The sequence below is a fragment of the Bos javanicus genome, chromosome 22 (assembly GCF_032452875.1).
Source record: "Bos javanicus breed banteng chromosome 22, ARS-OSU_banteng_1.0, whole genome shotgun sequence".
Taxonomy (NCBI): Eukaryota; Metazoa; Chordata; class Mammalia; order Artiodactyla; family Bovidae; genus Bos; species Bos javanicus.
Window position 1 is genome coordinate 48174251 of NC_083889.1, and position 27883 is coordinate 48202133.

At 38.8% G+C, this 27883-nt stretch overlaps 1 protein-coding gene and 1 non-coding gene across 6 annotated transcripts; one reads left to right on the forward strand and one right to left on the reverse strand.

The window, feature by feature from the left end:
- On the forward strand, nt 1–27784 carry NEK4 (NIMA related kinase 4). Of its 5 annotated transcripts, none has more exons than XM_061396767.1 (15): nt 1–294; nt 5048–5314; nt 6251–6448; nt 6636–6743; nt 9222–9376; nt 10829–10970; nt 13151–13555; nt 15624–15773; nt 16306–16455; nt 17415–17481; nt 18201–18307; nt 19614–19702; nt 22269–22474; nt 22907–23040; nt 26795–27784. In XM_061396767.1, the coding sequence occupies exons 1-15, from the start codon at nt 202–204 to the stop codon at nt 26885–26887; spliced, it is 2364 nt and encodes a 787-aa protein (XP_061252751.1). In that variant the 5' UTR covers nt 1–201; the 3' UTR covers nt 26888–27784. The 5 variants fall into 5 exon arrangements, with proteins under 5 accessions (XP_061252751.1, XP_061252752.1, XP_061252753.1 ...); XM_061396768.1 differs by having other exon boundaries at nt 25990–26932; XM_061396771.1 differs by having other exon boundaries at nt 211–290.
- LOC133235825 (U6atac minor spliceosomal RNA) lies at nt 8539–8664 on the reverse strand. Its single transcript, XR_009732686.1, has one exon. It is a non-coding gene; the product is annotated as a U6atac minor spliceosomal RNA (small nuclear RNA).
- Nucleotides 27785–27883: the final 99 nt, after the last annotated feature.

Sequence of the window (27883 nt, forward strand, 5' to 3'; positions counted from 1 at the left end):
GCATGCGCAGGGCTTCGCCCCCCGGGATCGCTATGGCAGCGGCGTCGTGGTGGGTCGGGCCTCCGCTCTGGCGCCCGGGCAAGGGCGCCTCAGCGGCCGCGGGTACCACATCCTCTCGGGCATGAGCGGAGTCTCCCGCTGCCGCTCGCCGCCCTGCCCGCCTCTGCCGCCGCATCCCGACTGTGGGTCCGCGCCAGGATCATGCCCCTGACCGCCTACTGCTACCTGCGTGTCGTGGGCAAAGGCAGCTACGGGGAGGTGACGCTTGTGAGGCACCGGCGGGACGGCAGGCAGGTCGGCGGAGTTGGGGCCCGGCAAGGGAAGGGGGCAGGCAGGGATTCTCCGAAGGCGCCGTCCGAGGGCTGAGCCCCGCTTGTGTGAAGGGGACGTACCTCGCACCTCGGATGGTACTTCCTCAGGAAAATCGTCCCAGACCATCAAGACTAGGACAGCCCTTCCTGTCATATGCGCCCCGAACTCCCTGGCATTCTCTTTGTAGTCGTAGTTGGCTTTCTTAATCTGCACACTTTTCCCCAGCTATCCTTAGTTCCGTGAGAGCATCCATTGCCAGGACCTAAAGGCAAGTATTCCTGGCAAGTATTCCTCTTTGTTCTTTTCTCAGCTATTTGTAAGGCCTCTTCAGACAGCCATTTTGCCTTTTTGCATTTCTGTTTCTTGGGGATGGTCTTGATCCCTGCCTCCTGTACAGTGTCACAAACCTCTATCCATAGTTCTTCAGGCACTCTTGTCTATCAGATCTAATACCTTGAATCTATTTGTGACTTCCACTGTATAATTGTAGGGGATTTGATTTAGGTCATACCTGAATGATCTAGTGGTTTTCCCTATTTTCTTCAATTTAAGTCTGAATTTGGCAATAAGGAGTTCATGAACTGAGCCACAATCAGCTCCCAGTCTTGTTTTTGCTGACTGTATAGAGCTTCTCCATCTTTGGCTGCAAAAACTATAATCAATTTGATTTCTGTGTTGACCATTTGGTGATGTCCATGTGTAGCATCTTCTCTTGTGTTGTTAGAAGAGGGTGTTTGCTGTGACCAGTGCGTTCTCTTGGCCAAACTGTGTTAGCCTTTGATTGGCTTTGTTTTGTACTCCAAGGCCAAATTTGCCTGTTACTCCAGATATTTCTTGACTTCCTACTTTTGCATTCCAGTCCCCTATAATGAAAAGGACATGTTTTTGGGGTGTTCTAGAAGATCTTGTAGGTCTTCATAGATCCGGTCAGCTTCAGCTTCTTCAGCATTACTGGTCAGGGCATAGACTTGGATTACCCTGATATTGAATGATTTGCCTTGGAAACGAACAGAGATCATTCTGTCATTTTTGAGATTGCACCCAAGTACTTCATTTCAGACTCTTTTGTTGACTATGAGGGCTACTCCATTTCTCCTAAGGGATTCTTGCCCACAGTAGTAGGTATAATGGTCATCTGAGTTAAATTCACCCATTCCAGTCCATTTTAGTTCACTGATTCCTAAAATGTCGATGTTCACTCTTGCCATCACCTGATGAAAAAGTCAAAATGGTTGTCTGAGGAGGCCTTACAAATAGCTGTGAAAAGAAGAGAAGTGAAAGCCAAAGGAGAAAAGGAAAGCTATACTCATTTGAACACAGAGTTCCAAAGAATATCAAGGAGAGATAAAGCCTTCCTCAGTGATCAGTGCAAAGAAACAGAGGAAAACAATAGAATGAGAAAGACTAGAGATTTCTTCAAGAAAATTATAGATACCAAGGGAATATTTCATGCAAAGATGGGCACAATAAAGGACAGACATGGTATGGACCTAACAGAAACAGAAGATATTAAGGAGAGGTGGCAAGAATACACAGAGGGATACAAAAAGATCTTAATGACCCAGATAACCAAGATGGTGTGATCACTCACCTAGAGCCAGACATCCTGGAATGCGAAGTCAAGTGGGCCTTAGGAAGCATCACTTTGAGCAAAGCTAGTGGAGGTGATGGAATTCCAGTTGAGCTATTTCACATCCTAAAAGATGATACTGTGAAAGTCCTGCACTCAATATGCCAGCAAATTTGGATAACTCAGCAATGGCCCCAGGACTGGAAAAGTTCAGTTTTCATTCCAGTCCCAAAGAAAGGCAATGACAAAGAATGCTCAAACTGCTGCACAATTGCACTCATCTCATATGCTAGCTGAGTAATGCTTGAAATTTCTCCAAGCCAGGCTTCAACAATATGTGAACTGTGAACTTCCAGATGTTCAAGCTAGATTTAGAAAAGGCAGAGGAACCAGAGATCAAATTGCCAACATATGTTGGATCATCAAAAAAGCAAGAGAGTTCCAGAAAAACATCTATTTCTGTTTTATTTACTAGGCCAAAGCCTTTGACTTGTGGATCACAACAAATTGTGGAAAATTCTGAAAGACATGGGACTGCCAGACCACCTTACCTGCCTCCTGAGTAATCTGTATGCAGGTCAAGAAGCAACAGTTAGAACTGGACATGGAACAACAGACTGGTTCCAAATTGGGAAAGGAGTACTTCAAGGCTGTATATTGTCATCCTGCTTGTTTAACTTACATGCAGAGTACATCATGAGAAATGCCAGGCTTGATGAAGCACAGGCTGAAATCAAGATTGCCGAGAGAAATAACAATAACCTCAGATATGCAAATGACACTACCCTTATGGCAGAAAGCAAAGAACTAAAAAGCCACTTGCTGTAAGTGAAAGAGGAGAGTGAAAAAGTTGGCTCAAAACTCAACATTCAGAAAACTAAGATCATGTCATCTGGTCCCCTCACTTCATGGCAAATAGATGGGGAAACAGTGGAAACAGTGACAGACTTTATTTTTGGGGTCCCAGAATCACAGCAGATGATGATTGCAGTCATGAAATTAAAAGACATTTACTCCTTGGAAGAAAAGTTATGACCAACCTAGACAGCATGTTTAAAAGCAAAGACATTACTTTGCCAACAAAGGACAGTCTAGTCAAGGCTATGGTTTTTCCAGTAGTCACGTATGGATGTGCAGCTGCTGCTGCTAAGTCGCTTCAGTCGTGTCCAACTCTGTGCGACCCCATAGATGGCAGCCCACCAGGCTCCCCCGTCCCTGGAATTCTCCAGGCAAGAACACTGGAGTGGGTTGATTTCCTTCTCCAGTGCATGAACGTGAAAAGTTAAAGTGAAGTCGCTCAGTTGTGTCTGACTCTTCAGGACCCCATGGACTGCAGCCTACTAGGCTCCTCCATCCATGGGATTTTCCAGGCAAGAATACTGGAGTGGGGTACCATTGCTTTCTCTGGTATGGATGTGAGAGTTGGACTATAAAGAAAGCTAAGCACTGAATAATTGATGCTTTTGAACTGTGGTATTGGAGAAGACTCTTGAGAGTCCCTTAGACTGCTCAGAGATCCAACCAGTCCATCCTAAAGGAAATCCTGAATATTCATTGGAAAGACTGATGCTAAAGCTGAAACTCCAATATTTTGGCCACCTGATGCAAAGAACTGACTCATTTGAAAATACCCTGATGCTGGAAAAGATTGAAGGCAGGAGGAGGGGACAACAGAGGATTCGGTGGTTGGATAGCATCACCAACTTGATGGACGTGAGTTTGAGTAAACTCCGGGAGTTGGTGATGGACCGGGAAGCCTAGCATGCTGCAGTCCGTGGGGTCACAAAGAGTTGGACACGACTGAGTGACTGAACTGAAGTGATTTCTCTTTCAGTGAAGGGCCCCATACTCCATCTGACCTGGAGACCACTGAACTCTTAAAACTCAGCTTCTTACCTTTCCTCCAAACCTGCTCTCCCGGTCCCCATTTCAGGGAGTAGCACCACCAACCATCCCATTACCCAAGCTGGATACCTGGGAGTCATTCTGGGATCCCCCTTTCCCTTCCCTCATTCCCACCACCTTATTTGTCTGTCCACTAAGCCAGCTGGCCTCTTTTCATCTCCACGGGTACCTTTCCCATCCAGGACATCATTATCTCTAGTTAAGCTGTGGCCATAGCCTCCGGCTTGTCCTCCCTGTCATTATACTTGCCCTTCTCCAATTCATCATTTTCATTATAGTCTCAATGATCATTCTGAAACATGCCTCTAATGTTGCACTTTATCCCAGTACCCTCAGGATCATGAACCAGTTCTTTAATGTGGTTTATAAAAAAGATGAGCATGTAATGTATTGGGACAAACTGGGACAATTTGAAAACTGAAAGGAGGCACTATTAATAATTACACCAGGACGATGTGACTGCCCCAGACAAACTGGGAGGAGATGTCCCCATAAGTATAAGGTCCTCTTGCCTGTTTTGCCTTGTTTCAGGTGCTGGTCACTCTGCCTGGAACACCAGTGCAGGCAGAAGAGATTTATTCATTGGGCAATGAGGAGTGGGGACTTTTTGAGCTGAGGATGCAATACTGGCAGTAATAATAGCACATCATGGTTGAGCAGTAGTTTACATTTTGCAAAACACATTTATGGTGTTTGTTGAATAATGAATTGTTTGGTATATCAGTTGATCAAGGGCAATGTATTAGGTGCTGAAGGACATTGACTTTTTTATTTTTAAGTAAGAATGGTTTTGGACATTGAGGATAAGTGATTTTTAGCCTTATTTGACCATGGATCCCTTTGAGAATCTAATGCGATCCATGAACCCATTCTGTCTGCAGATGTATATTCAAGTCATATTCTATGCACCTTTGTAGGAGGAACTAAGAGGTTAAAGAATCTCTTCTACAGATCTTATGATTGATTCAGTGGTATATTAATGTGGACTCATTTTTAACCACTAATGAAATTGTAAAATGCAGATGGAAAGTGTAAATTTTTTTGTGACCCCATACCCTGCTCTAAGTCTAACCTGTAAAAAGTATCGTTAATGATAACAAATGTTTTCCCCAATTTAGTGCTTTGTGAATAATAAATAGGTTATGTAGCAGTCTCCACAAGGTTGTTTTTGAGGACACTTAGGAGACACCTTAAATATGTTTGAATCTATAATACTGTATGTTTGTTTCCATATTGTAAAAACATGTGTTTTCTTTGCAGTATGTCATCAAAAAGCTGAACCTCCGAAATGCCTCCAGCCGAGAGCGGCGAGCTGCTGAACAGGAAGCTCAGCTCTTGTCTCAGCTGAAGCATCCCAACATTGTCACCTACAAGGAGTCGTGGGAGGGTGGGGATGGTTTGCTGTACATCGTCATGGGCTTCTGTGAAGGAGGTGATCTGTACCGAAAGCTCAAAGAGCAGAAAGGGAGGCTTCTGCCTGAGAGTCAGGTGGTGGAGTGGTTTGTTCAGATCGCCATGGCTCTGCAGGTACTGTCGGGACTCAGAGCATTTCACTTGCTCCAAGGTGACAGAAGGATGGCTGGGGGGATTTTAGGGAAATGATTCCCCAGATTTATTCATGAAAAAAAAAAGAAAAAACGTTTAAAAACTCCAATTATGATGACCTAGTCCCTCTTGCTTTAGCATTGGAATATTTCTGAATAAGCAAATACTATATTGAAGCAGACATGGATTTTATCTGATGGCTGGGGAAGATAGTTCTTTATTCATTTAAATATTATAGCAAAATCCATTTTAAGGGCACTTAATTGAGAAAAACCAAAGAATGACCGTATTTGTTATCTGTTGGTCAGCTGCATCGTACTGAATGGTGGTTAAGCTAATTAATGTGCCTAAACTCTGGGGCTTTGGGCTTTACCTCTGCTGTGGCAGAGTTAGCATAAATGTGAAATATGTTTGTGTTTTAATATACGTATTTTCAAAAGTGAGACTGTTCATGAAATGTCACTCTGGGACTAGTCTGACTTGTCCAGAGTTTACTGTGTTTAAATATAAGTTTTTTTACTCTAAATAAAAGTGATGTTATTATAGTTGAAAACATTATTAACCTGAAGATTTCATGAGCCTGAGAGGAATGTTCATCTAACTTTGTCTAAGTTGTCTACCTTCAATGGCAGTTTGAAAGCATGCTTTTTAACTGGGTCTGTATAATGCTAGGTGGTATGACTGTCAAGGCACCAGGGAACAATTGTGAAGGAAGTTGGGCAAATTAATGCATAGAACTTAATTTCTTACTTTGGAAAGTTGTGAATTAGACCTTTTGTTTACAGACTATATAGCAATAATGTTTTGATGTATAGGTAACTAAGGCTCTTTAACTTACACAGTTGTTGATGGTATATAAGAAGCCAAAAATAAGTTGACAAGTGTATTTATATTGAATACAATGTTCTTTTTCCTCAGTATTTACATGAAAAACACATCCTCCACCGAGATCTAAAAACCCAAAATGTCTTCCTGACAAGAACAAATATCATCAAAGTGGGTGACCTTGGAATTGCCCGCGTGCTTGAGAACCACTGTGACATGGCTAGCACCCTCATTGGCACACCGTACTATATGAGCCCTGAACTGTTTTCGAACAAACCCTACAACTACAAGGTAGGATTGGGCTGTTTCTGCCAGCTCACCTTGTCTCTAGGGCAGTAGTCATAATTTTAGAATCCATCAGAATATTAAGTCAGAAGAATTCTCTGTGAATCAATTTAAGGAAAATGTCTTTTTTTTAAAGAGGAAAATGTAAATAAGGCATTCTGATATTTCACCATTTACTAATTTTTTTTTCTAGTCTGATGTTTGGGCTCTGGGATGCTGTGTTTATGAAATGGCCACCCTGAAGCATGCTTTCAATGCAAAAGACATGAATTCTTTAGTTTATCGGATTATTGAAGGAAAGGTAAAGAATATTTTGGAACTAATTGTTTTTAATATACGGAGCAAGGTTAATTTAATCTAACTTTGAAAGTAGCTACTGGTAAAAGGGATAGTTGGGTGGATAGTTAAGAATGGTGGGTCCCATGTGTGGGGAAGATTGAACTATAGGAGAAGGAACTGATCTTTCCTTGATATTAATTTAAGGTGGCTGAGTGGGTCTGAAGAATTGGCTTCTTGAAAACCGCAACCTTAGAGCCTCAGGATGTGCACATGCCCTGAGCCTATTGGTAGTGTCTCCTAAGTACCTTATGGTTAAATGAACCCCATTTACAATGAGTCTGCTCTGTCTGAACTTGTTGTTCCTTTGATAATCATAATCACTAGATAGATGCTAGAGCGACAAATTTTATATATGAATTTCATGAGACTTGTTGCTGTCTGCAGTATCAGGCATCCACACACCTTTAAGTTTTGAGGCTATGAATCACTTACTGATTTTAATATTACACCAAGACATATTTAATGTTTTAATTTGAAAAAAAAATTAACACATCAAAAATAAAATTTGCTTTTTACATCCACTACTTAATAATTCCACTAAAGAACCAAAAAGGAAAGGGGTGAAATTTCTCTCCGTTGTCATCCATTTCCATTCTTTGGAGATAACCATTGGTGACCGTTTTTTGCATAGCCTTCCTGGCTTTCCCTGTCTTTATGCAGACTTTGCTCTGGGTGTGTATGTTTAAAAAAGTAACTGAAGTGAAGTCAGGCTACACGCACTGTTGTACACAACCCGCTTTTCTGACTTAGCATATGAGGGACATCTTTCCAGGTTGGTATCTGTAAGGCTTTTATTTTTTTAAAGGCTACCTGGTATTTTATTAGGAGGGTATGGGACTTCCCAGGTGGCACTAGTGGTAAAGAATCCACATGCCAATGCAGGAGATGCAAGAGACGCAGGTTTATTTATTTATTTTTTTAATATAAATTTATTTATTTTAATTGGAGGCTAATTACTTTACAATATTTTATTGGTTTTGCCATACATCAATATGAATCCGCCACGGGTGTACACGTGTTCCCCATCCTGAACCCCCCTCCCACCACCCACCCCGTACCATCCCTCTGGGTTATCCAAGTGCACCAGCCCCGAGCACCCTGTCTCATGCATCGAACCTGGACTGGTGATTCATTTCACATATGGTATTGTACATGTTTCAATTCCATTCTCCCAAATCATCCCACCCTCGCCCTCTCCCACAGAGTCAAAAAGACTGTTCTATACATCTGTGTCTCTTTTGCTGTCTCGCATACAGGATTATCGTTACCATCTTTCTAAATTCCATATATATGCATTAGTATACTGTATTGGTGTTTTTCTTTATGGCTTACTTCACTCTGTATAATAGGCTCCAGTTTCATTCACCTCATTAGAACTGATTCAAATGTATTCTTTTTAATGGCTGAGTACTCCATTGTGTATATGTACCACAGCTTTCTTATCCATTCATCTGCTGATGGACATCTAGGTTGCTTCCATCCCCTGCCTATTATAAACAGTGCTGCGATGAACATTGGGGTACACGTGTCTCTTTCAATTCTGGTTTCCTTGGTGGTATGCCCAGCAGTGGGATTGCTGGGTCATATGGCAGTTCTATTTCCAGTTTTTTAAGGAATCTCCACACTGTTCTCCATAGTGGCTGTACTAGTTTGCATTCCCACCAACAGTGTAAGAGGGTTCCCTTTTCTCCACACCCTCTCCAGCATTGATTGGTTGTAGACATTTGGATAGCAGCCATTCTGACTGGCATGAAATGGAAAAACAGTGGTTAGATGCCAGGAAGTAGGTGGCAATGCCTTAACCGTATGCATGTTGTCAGGCCCGAGAGCCTCTTCCATCCTTGTCAAGGGGAGTGCTAACCCTCTCTCCTTTTATACAACACGAGACGCAGGTTTAATCTCTGGATCCGGAAGATTCCCTGGAGTAGGAAATGGCAACTCACTGCAGTATTCTTGCCTGGGAAGTCCCCTGGACAGAGGAGCCTGGTGGGCTACAGTCTGTGGGGTCGCAAAGAGTTGGATATGGCTGAATGCACGTGCATGCACACACACACACACACACACACACACACACACACACACACCATACTCTATTCCCCAAGTACCCTGTGGATGGCCATTTATGTTGTTTCCAGTCATTCACTACTACAAGAACAACACTGAAGTGGACATCCTGGCATCTAAATCTTTAGGAACTCATGCTCTTGTTTATAAAGGAGACAGTCCTCAAATGGAATTGGTGGTTTGAAAGATAAATGTTACAATCGTACAACTTGCTGTTATAACCAAGATGCCAGGTCAGCTTCCTGTAAACTAAGATGCTGGCTATTTTTTGCTCCTGTGGATAATGATTTTAAAAAATGTACATTGGGAAATCTCTACTGTCTTTTGCTTTTCTTAAGACTGTTAGTCATCCCTGTGGTTTGATTTCTCTTTGTAGCTGCCACCAATGCCAAAAGATTACAGCCCAGAGCTGGCAGAACTGATAAGAACTATGCTGAGCAAGAGACCTGAAGAAAGACCTTCTGTGAGGAGCATCTTGAGGCAGCCTTACATAAAGCGCCAAATATCCTTGTTTCTGGAGGCCACGAAGGCGTAAGATATTTCCCTTGCAAATAGCTGGGCTAAATAGATGGAATAAAAGAGGGTGGTTTTTATAATTTTCATGTGTGATAATTTATGATGAGTTTTTTAAAAACATGAAGTAGAATTGCATGATTAGAACAAGTGTTGAGATTTGCTTAATTGGTAAACTCAGAAATCTGGAAAACCATTGGAGGAATCACTTTCACATTCCTCTGAGAGTTCCAAAGCATATTGAGTATGAGTCCTTTAAAAGGATTATGTTTCACAAATCATATTAAAATGACAGATCATCTAAGAAGCCTATTACATTATGTGCTGTGTAAGATAATAGTCGCATTTAAAAAATAGTACTCAAATTTCATAGGGCTTTTATAAGGTTCCTTCTTCACTCATATAGAATTCTTTGACTTGCAGGTCCTACCTTCACTAAATAGGTGTTCCAGGATCTAAGGCTTAGAGCTGGACAAGACCTTCACAGTCTCTGCCTTTTGACTTGTTAATTCGGAGGCAATGTTAGAAAGGCCCCAGGGAATAAAGGAGGATCATATTTTTGTTTACATTGCCTATAATTTACCACCAGCAGACCTTTGGCCTTCTGTACCTTTGGTCTTCATGCTCTCCTTGAATTCTCCAAAGGTTTAGCTCCATTGTAAAACAGTTGGGGATATTATTCCTGTAAACATTTATTCTGCAAGTCAAGGCTGAGTATACTAATCATTTTACTTTTAAACTTGGCAGAGCAGTTGTGTGTTATTACAAATGTGAAACTTGAAGATGAAAATAATCCTGGTATTTCTAACTGTGAGGCAATTTTTCATAGATGTAAAATTTTAGGACAATGTTATATTTACAGAAAAGTTGCAGAAATAAAGCAGAGAGCTTCTATATAACCCTCACTCAGTTCCCCTTGTCAACATCTTATATTACCATGGTACATTTGTCAGAACTAAGAAAGCATCAGTATCTGATGTTGACTAAACTACAGACTTTATTTGGCTTTCACCAGTTTTTCTACTAACGTCCTTCTTTTTGCTTTAGGATCCAGTCTAGCATACCATTTTACTCCTCATTTCTCTTTAGTCAACTTGGATCTCTGACAGTTTCTTAGTTTCTTTGTTTTTCATGATCATCATTGTTTTTGAAGATTACTGGTCAAGTGTTTTGTTGAATGTTCCCTGGTTTTTAGAAGACTTTTCTCCATAAAAGGAGCAGTTATATGGGAATTCCCTGGCAGTCCAGTGGTTAGGATTCCAGACATCCACTGCAGGAGGCCCAGGTTCTATCTCTTGTCGGGGAACTAAGATCTTGCAAGCTGTGTGGTGTGGCCAAAAAAGAAAAGAAGGAAAAAAAAAGAAGTTCTACAAAGGAGTTGTAACATGTATGCACATTTCCTCACATATATAGAAACCTTTAAACTTCATTGTATTAATAATAACTTTTCCCTCTTTCTTCCTCATAAAGAAAAACCTCCAAAAATAATGTTAAAAATGGTGACTCTAAATCCAAGCCTGTGGCTGCAGTGGTTCCTGGAAAGGCTGAATTAAGTCATGAAGTAGTTCCCCCTCAATCACACTCTTCTGAGAGCTCCAAGACATATGTAATGGTATGTCTCTTTTTAAAGGATATGTGTTCTAGAAATTATTAAAATGATAGGTTACCTAAGCTAGTTATTCTATGTGAAATGATTAAGTTTCATTAGATTTCTGTTAATTTTATAGTATAAAGAAGGAATACTGGGGAAGTTAATCAAATGCCTATTATTAATAAAATGTTGGTGAAGTCAGTGCTGTAATAACTTCAAGAAGGTTTTTGTAATTGAGGTGAAATTTATATAAAATAAAATTAACCATTTTACAGTGAACAGTTAATCGCATTCATTATATTCACAGTACTGTGTAGCCATCACCTCTGTCACATCGTTCCAAAACAGTCTCTCCACCCAGAAGGAAACCCCGTACTCATTAAGTTGTCACTGCTCATTCCCTCCTCCGTCCAGTCCCTATAAAACACCTGTGTGTTTTCTGTTTGTACGGGTTTGCCTGTTCTGAATATTTGCTATAAATGGAATCATACAATATGTAAACTTTTGTGTCTGACTTCTTTCACTTAACATGTTTTTGAGGTTCATCCAGGTAGTATGTATCAATACTTCATTTATTTTTATGTCTGAGTAATACTCCATTGTATTTGTATACCATAATTTGTTTATCCATTCATTCACTGGTAGATATTGGGTTGTTTTCATCTTTTGGCTATTGCTGCGAACACTTGTGTACAATATTTGTTTGAGTATCTGTTTTTAATTCTTTTGGGTGTAATATCTAGGAAGGGAATTGCTGGGTCATGTGGTAATTGATGTTTAACTTTTTGAGCAATGACCATACTGTTTTTCATTAGTGTTTCATTTCACATTTTTACCAGAAATTCCTGAGAAATCCAATTTCTCTTCAACTTCACCAACTCTTGTTATTTTCTATTTTTCCAATTCTAGCCATCCTAGTGGATGTGAAGTGGTATGTTATTGTAATTTTGATTTGCCCTTGACTAATGATATAGAACTTTTTGGCTATTTGAAAGCCTTCTTTGGAGAAATATCTATTAAGTCCTTTGCCCATTTTTAATTGGATTTTTTTTTATGGTTGAGTCCTAAGAGTTCTTTGTATAGTATGGATACTAGACCCTCAGTAGATACATGATTTAGAAATATCTCCTTCTGTTCTGTAGGTTGTCCTTTCAGTATCTTGATAGATAATATTCTCTTATGCACAATTTTCAATTTTGATGAAGTCTAATGTATAGTTTTTTCTTTTGTTGCCCATACTCATATCTAAGAATCCCTTGCCAAATCCAAGGTCATGAAGATATATGCCTGTGTTTTCTTACAGGATTTTTATAGTTTTAGCTCATATATTTACATATTGATCCATTCACAATTTTGTATTATCATAAAATATTTGTTGTTTAGTTGCTAAGTTGTGTCCAACTCTTTGTGACCCCATGGACTGTAGCCCACCAGGCCTCTCTGTCCATGGGATTTCCCGGGCAAGAATACTCAAGTGGGTTGCTATTTCCTTCTCCAGGGGATTTTCCTAACCCAGAGATCGAACCCACGTCTCCTGCATATGCAGTGTAAAATTTGGCATTTATACCATTTTTAACCAATTAATTTCGTTTTGTACCATTTTAAAGCATACAATTCAGTAGTCTTAATTACATTCACAATGTTGTGCTGCCGTTCACCATATCTTCCAAAACCTTTCATCATTCCGAACAGAAATGTTGCTCCCTGTTGCTCCTACTCCCAAACTCCGGTAACCCTGGCAGACAGAAACTTACTTTCTGTCTCTGAATTTGCCTATTTTAGGTGCCTCATATAAATGGAATCATACACATTTTTTTCCTCTATGTCTAGCTCCTAGTTTATTCCACTTAGCAAGTTTTCAAAGGTTATTCATATTGTAGCATGTTATCAGAACTTGATTCCTTTCTATGGCTTTATAATATTCCGTTATATGTATACACCATATTTATTTAATCATTCGCCTGCTAATGGCCATTTGGATTGTTTCATCTTTTGCCATTGTGAATACTGCTGCTATAAACATTGGTGTAGAAATACCTGTTTGAGTCTGTACTTTTAGTTCTTGGGGCATATACCTTGGAGTGGGATTGTTGGGCCTTATGATTATTCCATGTTTAACTTCCTGAGGAACTTGCAGCACCATTTTGAGTTAAATTTTTTATATGGTGTATATAGTAACTTGGAAGCGTGTTTTCACTCAGGGTGAAGACAAATGTTTGTTCCAGGAGAAACCTGTAGTCATTGGCCCCTTGAAGATACCCACAAGTCTGAAAGACCACATCTACAAACCAGACATAAGCAATACTGTGGACTCACTAGCCACAATCAGTAGGGTGAATATTGACATCTTACCTACAGAGAGGAGGAACTCAATGAATGACGGCTTAGTTCAAGAGAACCCACCAGGGCACCTAGATGCCTCTAATGAACTGGAAGGTAAATGTAATGTTTCTCAAGTGACGGAGATGTTGCAGAACAGTAAATCCAGTGCTCTACCTGGAAACCGAATTCCCACATCGTCCTCTCACTGTGTCACTGGAGAAAGGAATGACCCAATGAAGCCTCTGCAGCCCCTAAACAAAGACCAAAATTTACCAAAAGACCAGGTGAGTGACATGCACAAGGTGTTGGTTTCAGAGAGAGGATTGAACAGTGCAGTTACAAAGATGTGGGTTGTGTTCTTGTGCTTTTAGGAAAATCTGTTATTTCCATGTAAGAGTTTAAATGTAACAGAACCAAAGGATAGGACCTGAGGAATTCTTAGATCCCTTCTTTACCCTCTTATAGGGTACTTGCAATTCTCCATTAGTGTGTTTTGTTCCTGTTTCTGCATCATTCGTCTTTAGTCTTCCAAATGAATGGGTAACTGGGTAGAAAGAAAGCCAGAATGTGGGATCTTAGTTTCCCGATTAGCAATTGAACTTGTGTGCCCTGAACTGGAAGGCAGGCTCTCAACCGTTGGGCCACCAGGAAAGTCCCAGTCTTGTACTTTTTTTGTTAAATTCTGATTCTATTGTAAATGGAATTGTTTTCATAATTTCATTTTCATAGTGTATATTGCTTGGTATAGAAATATTATTAATTTTTATATATTAAATTTTTATCCTATAGCCTTGCTTAACTCATTTATTGGTTTAATAACCTTTTAATAATGTATTTCTTAGAATTCTCTGAATATAATATCACATCGTCTACAAATTGAGATCCTTTTTTCTTTTTAATCTGTATTTCTTACTTTGTTTTTTCTTGTCTAATTGCCCTGGCTAGAACCTCTAGTACATTGTTGAATAGAAGTGGTAAGAATTTATATTCTTGTTTTGTTCCTGATAAATGTGTTTCTTACATCAGGCTTTAGAGGGCAAGGTTTTTTGTTTTGTTTGATAGAATTTCGTGTCTGGCATTTCTTTTTTGTTGTTGTTGTTATTGTATTGTTGTTGATAACAGTGGAAGACTTTTTTTTCAAGACCAATTGGATTTCATGGAAAAACTCCTTAATTCATTTGAACAGTTACTCTTGTATGTGTAAGCTTTAAATATTCTATACTTAATACCAGCAGACAAACATTTATTTCACTTTTAAGAATTAAATCACTCATTTGTATTATCTGGGCCCTGTTGGCTCAGACGGTAAAGAATCTGCCTGCAATGCAGGAGACCATGATTTGATCTCTAGGTTGGGAAGATCACCTGGAGAAGTGAATGACTACCCATTCTAGTATTCTTGCCTAGAGAATTCCATGGACAGAGGAGCCTGGTGGTCCATAGTCCATAGGGTCACTAAGAGTCAGACCCAACTGAGCGACTAACACATAACATCCTTGTTTAGCTAGCATGTCACATTTTTCCTTTTTCTTTCTAACATGTACCACATAGTGGGCTTTTTGATAAAAATGTGTTGATTAAATGACATTTGATTACCAGTGTCCATCTTCTTGAAAACTTAGATATTCTGATAGTTAAAAATTAATGTAAGAAGCTATTTTGTTTTAATGTTTGGTTTCTCAAACCAGCTATCCATATAAAATACCAAGTCCTTGGTGATCTTTATAATTCAAAAGTTAATTTATTTTATCTTTACTACTGCTAGAAATTGCTCCTGATTCCTGAGCATCTAATATGTGCTAGATATGGTCTTAAGTATTATCGTGCCCAATCTTCTCTAATCCTCCATTATTCACATGATCAGTATGAAGCATTGTACCCATTTGTAGATGAGGAAACAAAGGTTCAGGGAGATGTGACTCCATCTAAATCCAAACTCGTGGTGTTTTCATGGTGTTTACAGAGGACATCCGCAGAACTAATGTTTACATGGGAAGTATGTGTATATTAAAAACATTTGTTAGTTTTCTGAATAGAACACCTATTAAAAGTTATAAAAGATTTTTTATTGAACATCGGAAGTTTCAGGTTATAACAGAGTAACTGAAAAAATTATTTTTATTTGGGAAAAGAGAAGAAAACCCAGAATACATAGATAACTGATGCCAGCATTTTGTCTTTGCCTATCAACACTGAAAATAAGCATTCATTTTGAGAAAGACAGTTCCTGCTTTCATTTTTAATTTTAAAAATAGATATGGAGGGTTCGGCCATTTAGAAGTTCAAAAGACTATTTCACTATTCTACTTTGGTTTTTTGTTTGTTTGTTTATTTCATTTTTCTGTCTTTAAGGATCAAGTTGGTGGTGAATGTGTTACAGGAAAACAGGACAGAATCCACCCAGCTTTACAGCCACACAGCTCTGGGTCTGAACCTTCCCAGTCTCGACAGAGGCGGCAGAAGAAAAGAGAACACACTGAGCACAGTGGAGAAAAGAGACAGGTCAGCAGAGACCTCATTGGAATAAGTCACTGTGCTGCTGCTTGTGAAACAGATTTTAGGAAGCTCCATTTCTATTTAGAATGATGTGCCAAAAAGGTACATACAAAATCTGAGGAACATACGGAGAAAGGTAGAAAGGCTAAGTATTAATTGTTAAATGTCAGTGAGTTGGAAGCAAAGTAAGAATTGTACCTTCTCCAGCAAGGATGGACAGTTCATTTTGAGAGTTAAAGGAACAGGCCGACAAAGATGAATCTCTGATTCCTCGTATGTCACGTTAATGAATAGTTTCTCCCTCAGCTTCTGCATGAGATCGTGTCACCCTCTCATTTCTGGAAGTAACTTTCACAGGTATCCTCTCTGTATGGTTTCTTAAGTGGTCATTCACATTTGGCTGAGTTTCTTTCCCACCAAAATACAATGTTTTAAAGTTCTGAGGGAATCACTGACAAATACATAAATGTACCCATGGGCGACCTTTGCAGGTGGATAGTATATGAAATTTATAATCTCCCCCTCTTTGTTAATTAAGTTCCAAGAGACTCCGCCTTGCCTTTTGCCTTCTCTTCCCACTGTTGGAAAAATGGAATGTACATCAACACAAAAAGATGCTGAAAACCAAAGTAGAGTGGTCACTGGATCTGTGAACAGTTCGAGGGGCAGTGAGATAGCATCATCAAAGGTTTGTGAGAGTATATGTTGGATTTTTTAAAAAACCTTATTATAAAGCTTTTTGGTAAAATAAACCCTGCTTATATTGTGAGGTTTTATATGAAAACATCTTAGGTCTGCTTTTTGCCAAACACTGGAAAGTGCAAATTTGTGATTCTCAACAGAAGCTTTGATTGAACTGGACAGATTCTATCATTCCAAATCTGGTCACGTCTAGTTAATTAAGGAGACCAAGTGGATTCTGAGTGTAGGAAAGCAGAATTCCCATTTCCCCTTAGACAAATGAGTTTTTCCTAGAAATGAGGGCTCTGATCATCCTAGCAAGTAGTTGTAACCCTGATGTGAACTAGTTTCAAATGGCCACTCCAGACTTCCCTTCACGGAAGTAGTCCAATGGTTAAGAATTAGCCTGCCAATGTGGGGGACATGGATTCGATCCCTGCTCTGGGAAGATTCCACATGCCCCAGGGCAGCTAAGCCTGTGTGCTGCAACTACTGAAGCCCGTGCGCCTCTGTGCCACAACAGCTGAAGCCTGTGGGCCCTAGAACCTGTGCTCTGCAACAAGAGAAGCCACCACAGTGAGAGGCCCGCGTAACACGAGTAGAGAGTAGCCCCTGCTCTCTGTAGCCAGAGAAAAGCCCACACAGCAATGAAGGCCCGTCACAGCCAAAGATACATACATATATGAATGAATTTTTAAAAATGAAAAAAAGGGACACTCCTTAAAGGTTTGTGCTGTGCTCTTTCCTGTAGTGCTGGATGATATGTCATATACTGTAGGTGTTATAAGAAGAGTGAATAGGGAAGACTTCCGAGGTGGTCCAGTGGTTAAGACTAGGTCCAGTGCAGGGCGTGCAGGTTTGATTCCTGTTCAGGGAACTTAGATCCTGCATGCTGTGTGGCGTGGCCCCTAAAAAGAAAAAAGAGTCGTGAGTAGGAATGGAAGTAACTCTAACTTTCTTTAAAAGGACCGACCATTATCAGCAAGAGAGAGGAGGCGACTGAAACAGTCACAGGAAGAGATCTTCCCCTCAGGTAACGTTATTCTGTTTCCTTCATCTAAAGGAGGCTATTGGTGTTGCTCAATTTCCAGTATCAGTAATCCATTTGGGAAACCAATTCAGAAGAATTTTTGAAATTTCCTAGTCAAGCCTTTTAAAAAATGAGCATAGTGTTGGATCTGGAACTTGTGTTATTAAAAGGAAGAAGGATACTAAAAAGAGAGCAAGAGAGCTTTGAATGGCAGTAACGCCTGGGAAATTTCAGACAGGAAAGCAATCAAGTGAGAGTTTAATTTGTTTCCATGTTTAGAGTCTGTTGGTCAAGGAAGTGCTCTCTTCTCAGGAACAGAGAGAGGAAGCCAGGAGAATGGTGCTGCCCTGGGCTGAGGGCTGCGATCATTCCTATTGCTGTTATCTAAAGACAACATATTCTAGCAGTTTCCATTTATTGAATGCTGACAGTGGCTCAAACATTATGGTAAGCATTTTGAGGGCATTATCTCATTTCATGTTTTTCAGCTGGGGAGACTGAGGGTCAGAGGGGTTAAGTAACTTGTCCAAGGTCACGACACTTACAGACCTGGAGCTGAGATTTGAGCTGAGGTGTCCCCAGCACCAGAATGATGATGAATATGCTGTCTGAGTTCCTTTAGGCTGGCCCTTGCTGGGGTATCTTCTGTACCCCAGTACAAAGCACTCTTCTGTTGAGGCCAGTCCACCACAAAGAACTGCTGGGGGTGGTCACTTTTTCAGGCCCTGCAGTGAGGAGAGCTTCTCTGGGTCCAGCGGGACCAGCGAAACCACAGAAAGACCACCTCAGCCCTGCTCGAAGGTCATCTTCCGACTGCAGTGTTGCTCAGGTACATTACGTAGTCCCAAGGGAAAAGGTGGACATGGCCACATCTGGCAAGCCTAATGTGGTAAACCTCATATGTGCCAGCTCTGCTTCTGGAACAGTGCTACTTAAGTTACATCTTTCACACTTTCTCTAATAAGGAAAAGAACCCATCAATAATAATTAAAATAATTTTGTTTCATTAAGGGTTTGAATTTTTCAGGCACTCTTGTAAACACCTGGCAGCCTAGTTAATATCTTTCTTAGGTAGTCTAATAATACTTCCAAATCGCTTCCACTCGGCAACACTTTGCTTATACTGCTCTGTTAATATACCAAACGACATGGCCAGGTTTTAGTCTCGCAAGCTGCTTCTTCCTTTGTTTCCCGTTTGTGTTGAAGTACCTTAGTTTTTGGCCCAGGGATGATGTAGGAGCACCATCTGGTGGCAGAATGTGTAATTGCAAGGTGTTCAACCCAGATTCACTTTTCTGTGTGATAATTCATACCTTGAGAATAATTATTCAATTTTCTGTATTCCAGTTTTTGACATTATTTCTAGGAGCATATAATTATTTTTTTTAAAAAGGAAACTTCCTGTCCTTTAATGATTTTTTTCCCTTTAACGATAGTCTATGATTTAGTTGTTTCATTAATTAAGATAGTCCTCTCTATTTTCCAAAGTCGTAAACATTTGTGTATAATTATATCTGGTAGGCTGCAGTCCATGGGGTCGCTAAGAGTCAGACATGACTGAGCGACTTCACTTTCACTTTTCACTTTCATGCATTGGAGAAGGAAATGGCAACCCACTCCAGTGCTCTTGCCTGGAGAATCCCAGGGACGGGGAGCCTGGTGGGCTGCTGTCTCTGGGGTCACACAGAGTCGGACACGACTGAAGTGACTTACCATAGCATATCTGGTAATCCTTTTAAGCATTTAACAAAGAGTCTCATATGTGAGCAAACTGAGGTTACTTTTAATTTAAGTGGCATTCTGTCTTGTTTAGATTGCTAACGTTCCTTATGGTACCAGCCCTCTGCTTAGAAGTTGAAACACCAGAATTGTTTGTCCCCTCTCGTCTTCATAGCTGAGAGTTTCCAGGAACTTACAAAACTTCACCTTGGTGTTCTTTAGGGCTCGCTTACGAGCGTCATGGGTGAACTAGGACATGATTTGGTGAAGTCACTTCAAGTTTTCCGTCCAGTAGTTCTACTGTTATTGAACCTAGGTGTGCTTTGTGGCTAGACGTTGCGTCTAAGACTGTTTCGTGTATTACATTCTGGTTGTGTTGTCATGTGAAATTTTGTTTTTCCAAACAAAATTAATAGGAAAGGAAGCTCACCCATTGTCTCTCAGAGGATGAGTTAAGTTCCTCTACCAGTTCAACTGATAAATCAGATGGGGATTCCAGGGAAGGGTAAGTTCTTATCTGTTTATCTCCCTTCATAAATTGGTTCTATTTGAATTCATTTTATTTTTAACTTAAACATTTTTTTATTGATGTATAGTTAATTTACAATATTGTGTTAATTTCTGATGTACAGCAAAGTCACTCAGTACATATGTATATTCTTGTTCACGTTCTTTTCCACTGTGGTTCACCACAGGAATAGACTATAGTTCCCTGTGCTAGACAGTAGTAATCCATCCTGTATGTCCATGCTTGTTTATCCATCCTATATGTAATAGTTTACATCTGCTAAGCTCAAATTCCTAGTCCTTCCCTCCCACACCCCTGCCCCTGTGGCAACCACAGGTCTGTTCTGTCTTGGAGTCTGTTTCCGTTTCACAGGTATGTTCATTTGTGTCACATTTTAGGTTTCACAAGTAAGTGATGTCATATGGTTCTTGTCTTTCTCTTTTGACTTACTTCACTTAGTATGATAAGCCATTTATATTGCTTCAGATGGCATTATTTCATTCTTTTTAATGGCTCAGTAACTCTCTCGCATCTTCTTTGTCTGTTCATCTCTCATTGGACATCTAGATTGTCTCCATGCATTGGCTATTGTAAACAGTGCTGCTTTGAACATAAGGGTACATGTATCTTTTTGAATTATAGTTTTCTCTAGGTATATGCCTAGGAATAGGATTGTTGGATCATATGGCAACTCTATTTTTAATTTTTTGAGGAACCTCCATACTGTTTTCCACAGTGGCTGCACCAGTTTACCTTCCTACCAACAGTGTAAGAGAGTTCCCTTTTCTCTACACCCTCTCCAACATTTATTATATGTAGACTTTTTAATGATGGCCATTCTGACTGGTGTTAGGTAGTATCATAGTTTTGTTTTCATTTCTGTAATAATTAGCGATGATGAACATCTTTTCATATGCCTGTTGATCATCTGTATCCCGTCTTTAAAGAAATGTCTATTTCGGTTTTCTACCCATTTTTATATTGTTTTTTTTTTTTGTTGTTGTTGTTGTTATTTAATTGTATGAACCGTTTATGTATTTTGGAAATTAATCCCTTGTTGGTCACATTGTTTGTAAATATTCCCCCTAATCTGTAGGTTATCTGTTCTTTTTTTATGGTTTCCTTTGCTGTGCAAAAGCTTATAAGTTTGCTCAAATCCCATTTGTTTGTGAATTCATTTTAAATGTACATTTATAACAGCATTCAGACCTATAGTACTGTCATTAATAACGTTGTAAATGGTTTTGGTATATGCTGGGACTAAAGTTCTCTTTCAGTGAACACATCTGATTTTCATTCAGAATTCTTATGTCTTTTTAGATCTGTGGCTTTAGTTTTTATCAATTTGGCCATTATTTTCATCAGTTTGGCCATTATTTCTTCAAATATTTTTTTGGATCCCCTCTTTCCCTCCTGAGGATCCTACATGTATATTAGAGTTGGCGATGGACTGGGAGGCCTGGCGTGCTGCAGTCCACGGGGTGGCAAAGAGGCAGACACGACTGAGTGACTGAACTGAACTGAACTGAACTGAAAGTTGTCCCACAGATCACTGATGATGTTCATTTTTTTTTAGACTTTTTTTTCTCTATCCCCTGCACCCCCCGCCTCTTTTTTTTTTTTTTTTCCGGTCATGCCGCTTGGCTTGTGGGATCTAAGTTCCCTGACCAGGGATTGAACCTGCACCCTTGGCAGTGAAAGCACAGTGTCCTAACCACCGGACTGCCAGGAATTCCCATCTGTTCCATTTTTTATAGATTCTATTGCTCTCTCTTTAAGTTTACTAATCTTTTCTTCTGCGGTATCTAATTTGTTAATCCCATCCGATGTATTGAACACATTGTACTTATCATTTGTAGTTCAGTTTGGGTCTTATCTTCATTGCCTTTCCTTAACATGCTAATGCTTCCTCTATGTTGGTCATATGGAATAAATTTTTAATAACCTCTTTAATGTCCTTTGTTTACTAATTGTCACGTGTCACTTTTGGATCTGTTTCTATTAATTTTGTTTTCTTCACAATTGTGTGCTGTTTTCCTGCTTTGTATATCTGGTATTTTTGACTCGGTTCCAGACATTGTTAATCTTATCCCATTAGGTGCTGATATTTTTATCTTCCTTTAAATATTCTTGAACTTTGTGCTTGTATATAGTTAAATTACTTAGAAATAGTTGGGCAGAATTTATACACAGAAACAGGGGCCTTCTCTTTCTGGCTCTCTCCTTTCCAAGACTCCTTACTTACTTTCTAGGGGCATTGGTGGTCTTGAACTCTGGTACGTGGTTCTGCAGGTAAGAAAGACTGTGGGGTTTTTTTTTGTACTTTAGCTCCTTATGGCCTGTCCTTAGGCTAGAAGTATTAACTCCCCTCCAGAATCTGTTTGTAAATTTTATACATTCTCCATTGCCCTCATAGTTAACTTTTGTATTTTGTCCAGAGTTTATACTTATTTGTGGAGGGGTCTGTCTGTAAGAACTTACTTGTTCATTGGGAAGCCGAACTTCTTAATTTCCAGTGAAAAATTGTCATGAAGCAGTTTTTTTTTTTTCCTTTTCTTCCCAGTAAAGGTCATACAAATGAAATGACTGACTTGGTACAATTGATGACTCAGACTCTGAAGTTGGACTCTAAAGAGAGCTATGAAGATCTCCCAGTACCAGATCCAGTGTCAGAATTTAAACTTCATCGGAAGTATCGGGACACGCTAATACTTCATGGGAAAGTTGCAGAAGAGGCAGAGGAACTCCATTTTAAAGAGCTACCTTCAGGTGGTCAGTTTATTGTTTTACACCAAACTGGAGAACGTATGTTTACTGGAGAAATGTATCAAACTAAGGATCTAATGTTTGCAAATTTGTTTTTTTAATTATTTCCTTTGGATATTTCCATAAAAATATATCTTATTTTATGTAATAGTTGTGTTCCTGAAAAGTTGCATGAAATTTTATTTTTAACAATAAATGTAAATACACATTTGGAATTTTTCATTTTCTTCAAATTAGACAATTGCAGTTTTTAGTTTTAGGAGATGGTAATGAGATATGAAGCTTAAGTTCAGTCATTAAAAATACATGAAGTCATTAAACCAAACTCTTGTCAAAGTGAAAAGAATCTTAACATGACAAGATTTTAAAAAAAAATCATTGTGTTCTTGCTGAAGTGGTGAAAGTTCATTTTTCCCTGTTGTTGTTGCTTTTTAGCTATCATGCCAGGTTCTGAAAAAATCAGAAGAATAGTTGAAGTCTTAAGAGCTGATGTAATTCGGGGCCTGGGGATTCAGCTTTTAGAGCAGGTGTATGATATTTTGGAAGAGGAGGATGAATTGGAAAGAGAGGTGAGTATCCAAACTGTAGCTGTGCCAGCTGCTTACGCTATGGGATTTTTCTACTGGCCTTTTGGATTATAATTAACATACCATACATTTTACCCATTTACCACTGCAGTCAATGTTAGAACATTTAATTACTCCCAGAAGAGCCCCTGTACCCACTGGTAGTCGTTTCCCATTGTCCTCTAGGCCCTTCACCTCTAAACAACCACTCATATTTCTCTCTCTGTAGATTTGCCTATTCTGGACATTTCATTTAAGTAGAATTGTAAAAAGCTATGTGGTCTTTTGTGCTTGATTTCTTTCATTTAGCGTATGTTTTCAAGATTCACCATGTTATAGCACACGGAAAACTCCTTCTTTTATATGGCCGAACGTGGCTGTGCCACATCACCAGGCGATGGACAGTTAGATTGTTTCCACTTATTGGCTATTGTGAATAATGTTATGAACATTTGTGTACAAGTTTTTGCGTGGACATACGTTTTCATTTTTCTTGGGTATCTCCCTAGGGGTGGAAATTGCTGAATCATATTGCCCTGGCTAGAACCTCCAGTACAATGTTGAATAGAAGTGGTGAGAGTAAACATCCTTATCTTGTTTCTGATCTTAGATGCAGCAGTCTTTATTAATTATGATGTTAACTATCAGTTTTTAGATATTCTTTTTCAGGTTGAAGAAGATCCCCCCCCCCCTTTTTTAAGGATTTAATTTTGTTTTATTCTCTATGGTATTTTATTTTATATTTTTGGGGTGAAGGTCCTGTCTATTTCTGGTTTGCTGAGTGTTTTTATCGTGAAAAGGTGTTAGGTTTGTCAAATGCTTTGTATTTAGGTGATAATGTTTGTTTGTTTTTTTTTTTTTTAATGTGGCATTACATTAATTTGTTTTTGGATGTTAAACCATCCTTATATTCCTGAGATAAGTCCCACTTGGTCATGGTCTATACTGCTTCTTAGATGTTGCTAGAGTCATGTTTTTAGTATTTTGTTGAGCGTTTTTGTGTTGGTGTTCACATGATATTGATCTTCAGTTTTCTTTCCTCGTGATATTTTTTATTGGTTTTGTTATCAGGGCAGTACTCGCCTCAGAATGAGCTGGGGCGTGTTCCCTCATCTTTTGGGGGAAGAATTAGTGAAGAACTGGTGTTAATTCTTTTTGAAATGTTTGCGATAGAATTCACCAATGAAAGTATCTGGGATCTGGGCCTGGGCTTTTCTTATATATATGAATATATATATGGGCTTCCCCGGTGGCTCAGATAGTAAAGAATCTGCCTGCAATGTGGGAAACCTGGGTTTGATCCCTGGGTTGGGAAGATCCCCTGGAGGAGGGCATGGCAACCCACTCTAGTATTCTTGCCTGGAGAATTCCCATGGAGGAGAATTCCGAGAGGAGCCTGGTGGGCTACAATCTATGGGTTCTTAAAGAGTCTGACATAACTGAGTGACTAAACACATACGTGTTTAGTGTTTAGTCACATATGTGTGTGTGTATGTATGTATACACACACACACACATATATACGTATATATATATACACATGTATATATATATATATATATATCTTTTGGCCATCTTGCATGGCATGTGGGATCTTAGTTCCCCAACCAGGGATTGAACCCTCACACCCTGCCTTGGCATTGTGGATGGAGTCTTAATTACTGGACCACCAGGGAAGTCCTTGGGCTTTTCTTTGTGAGTAGTTTTTTGTTAGTGAATTCAGTGCCTTACTATATTCAGATTGTTCTTCTGTTTCTAAAATCTGTGTCTTTCTAGGAATTTGTCCATTTCATCTAAGTTATCCATCAGTTCAGTTGCTCAGTCCTGTCCGACTTTTTGCGACCCCATGAATCGCAGCACACTAGGCATCCCTATCCATCACCAACTCCTGGAGTTCACTCAAACTCATATCCATCAAGTCGGTGATGGCATCCAGCCATCTCATCCTCTGTCTTCCTCTTCTCCTCCTGCCCCCAATTCCTCCCAGCATCAGAGTCTTTTCCAATGACTCAACTCTTTGCATGAGGTGGCCAAAGTATTGGAGTTTCAGCTTTAGCATCAGTCCTTCCAAAGAACACCCAGGACTGATCTCCTTTAGAATGGACTGGTTGGATCTCCTTGCAGTCCAAGGGACTCTCAAGAGTCTTTTCCAACACCACAGTTCAAAAGCAAAGTTATTCATAATTGGCAATTATTAATAGAAATCCTTTTTAATCTTTTTTATTTCTATAAGGTTGGTTGTTTAGGAGTCTGTTGTTTAATTTCCGTAAATATGTTACATTTCTCTATAGGTTCAACAGTGCATTATACACATGCTGGTTTTTTAATCATATGCACGTAACTTCAAATTTATCATTTTAACCATTTTTAAGTATTTGGTTCAATGCTGCATTCCATGGGGTCACAAAGAGTCACACACGACTGAGCGACTGAACTGAACTCAGTGGCCTTAAGTATGTTTTACATAATTGTGCGAACATTACCCATCCATTTCTAGAACTACTTTCATTTTGCAAAACTGAAACTCTGTACGAATTAAGCAAAAACTCCCCATTTTCCCTACCAGCTCCTGGGAGCCACCATTCTAACATCTGTGTCTATGAATTTAACTAAGCCTTGATACAAAGCCTAAACGTAGCATCTAGAAAAAGTAAAACTTGCCTATAGAGAAAACTTCAGGCCCAGATGGCTTTGCTGGTGAATTCTTCCAATCATCTAAGGAAGAAATAACACAAATCCTACACAAATTCTTTAGAAAACAGAAAAAGAAGGGACATTTTCCATTTCTCCAGAAAACCAGAACTGTGATGTTAAAACTCAACAAGGACACTAACATGAAACAAACATAAAACCAGTATCTCTCATGAACATCTTAATCATCTAGTATTTTGTTGAAGATTTTTGCATCAATGGTCATAAGGGATATACGTTTATATTTTTCTTTTCCTGTAGTCTCCCTGTCTGGCCCTAGCACCAGGGCAATGCTGGCCTCATGAATGAGCCAGCAAGTGCTCCCTCCTCCTTAACTCTCGGAAGAATTTGAGAAGGACTGAAAACAGTTCCTGGCCACGTTTGGCAGAATTCAGCAGCAAAGTTCCAGCACCTTTCCTTGTTAGCAGATTTAGATTACTAATTCAGTTTCCTTGCTAGTTATGGTATATTCAGATTTTCTATTTCTTAGTACTTCAGTTTCGATAGGTTTTATGTTTCTTGGAATTTGTCCAAGATTATGCAACTTGTTGGTGTTCATGGTATTCCCTTAGAATCCTTTTCATTTTTTTTCATTAGAGTGGTGGTAATGTCCCAAATCCATTTCAGATTTTAGTAATTTGAGTCTTTTTTTTCCTTAGTATAGCTAAAGGTTTGTCAATTTTGTTCATCTTCTGAGAACCAACTTTTCATTTCATTGATTTTTCTCTAATTTTCTGTTCTCTGTTATATTCTTCTCAGCTCTAATCTTTATTATTTCCTTCCTTTGGCTACTTTTAGGTTTAATTTGTTCTTTTTCTACTACTTTAGCTTATAAAGTTAGGTCATTGACATGAAATCTTTTTCTAACATAAGCATTTATAGCTATAAATTATTTCCTCAGCATTGCTTTTGGTGCATTGCATAAGTTTTGGTATTTTCTCATTTTCATTTGTCTCTAAATATCTTAAGTTTTTTTGTGTGATTTTTTCCCCCCTTTGGTGCACTGGAGTATGTTGTTTAATTTCTACTATATACTGATTTTTTTTTTTTAATGTTTCCCAAATAGGTACATTTGCAGGAGCACATGGGTGAAAAGTACGTGACTTACAGTGTGAAAGCTCGCCAGTTAAAATTTTTTGAAGAAAATGTGAATTTTTGAGAATTTATCTAATATGCTGCCAGAATAAAACTATTTTCAAAGGTTTTTGGCTTAAACAAATACAAACAAACCTATATCAATGATTGGAGGCCATTCACCATCCTTTTATCTTGTTGGCTTTTTAACTAGAAAAAAATTGGACAAAACAGTAATATTGAAGCAAGCTTACAAAAGAAAAAAAAAACCTTGGCTATCTTATTCTCTTTATGAGGGAAAAAAAATCTATTTTAAGACATTTGTTTGATTACTGTTTACTGAGCCTTAAACCAACATGATACCTAGAACTATTTTTTAAGGTACTTATGAGCTTGAATACTGAGACAAAACATACTGGATTGGAAGTTCTACATTATATGATAGTGATAAAAGCAATAGGGGAAAAAATGACATATCCAGTGATATTACTTTTTACTATTAATAACTGTAAGTAGCAGTTGATAAATTATTTTTTTATAATTCTGGGAGTACATTTAAAGATATGAAGTTATATATAGTACCTTAGCAATTGAATTTCTTTTTTAGCATGTTAATATAATTTAACATTATATTTCCATTTAATATGGACCTCATTCAAGGTATACAAGAATTGAAAGTAGGAGATATTTTGGCCTTGTAAATCAATATGTTTTTGCAGACTGGGTTTTTTTTTTTTTTTTTAAGATTTATTTTTCCATCAGCGGAAACATCTGTTAAACACTTAATACCTTTTCTATTTCAGTGATTTTTAAGTAATAATGTCCAGATCCTTTTAGTTATGTTGGACAGATATGTCTCCTGAAATTTGTCTTCTTACACATCAAGATATCGATTGTTTTCCCTTATTTGAAATGTATAATTGCATACCACATAATGCCTATCTAGCAAGTAGCTTTTATAAAATAAAAGTTTTGATTAGTATATGCAGGACTCTATACCTTTTTTGAAAATTACACACATACATAAAATAATAAAATGTTCCCTTTCTAGTCCCCTAAAAGACTTTTATTTAGTTTTTAT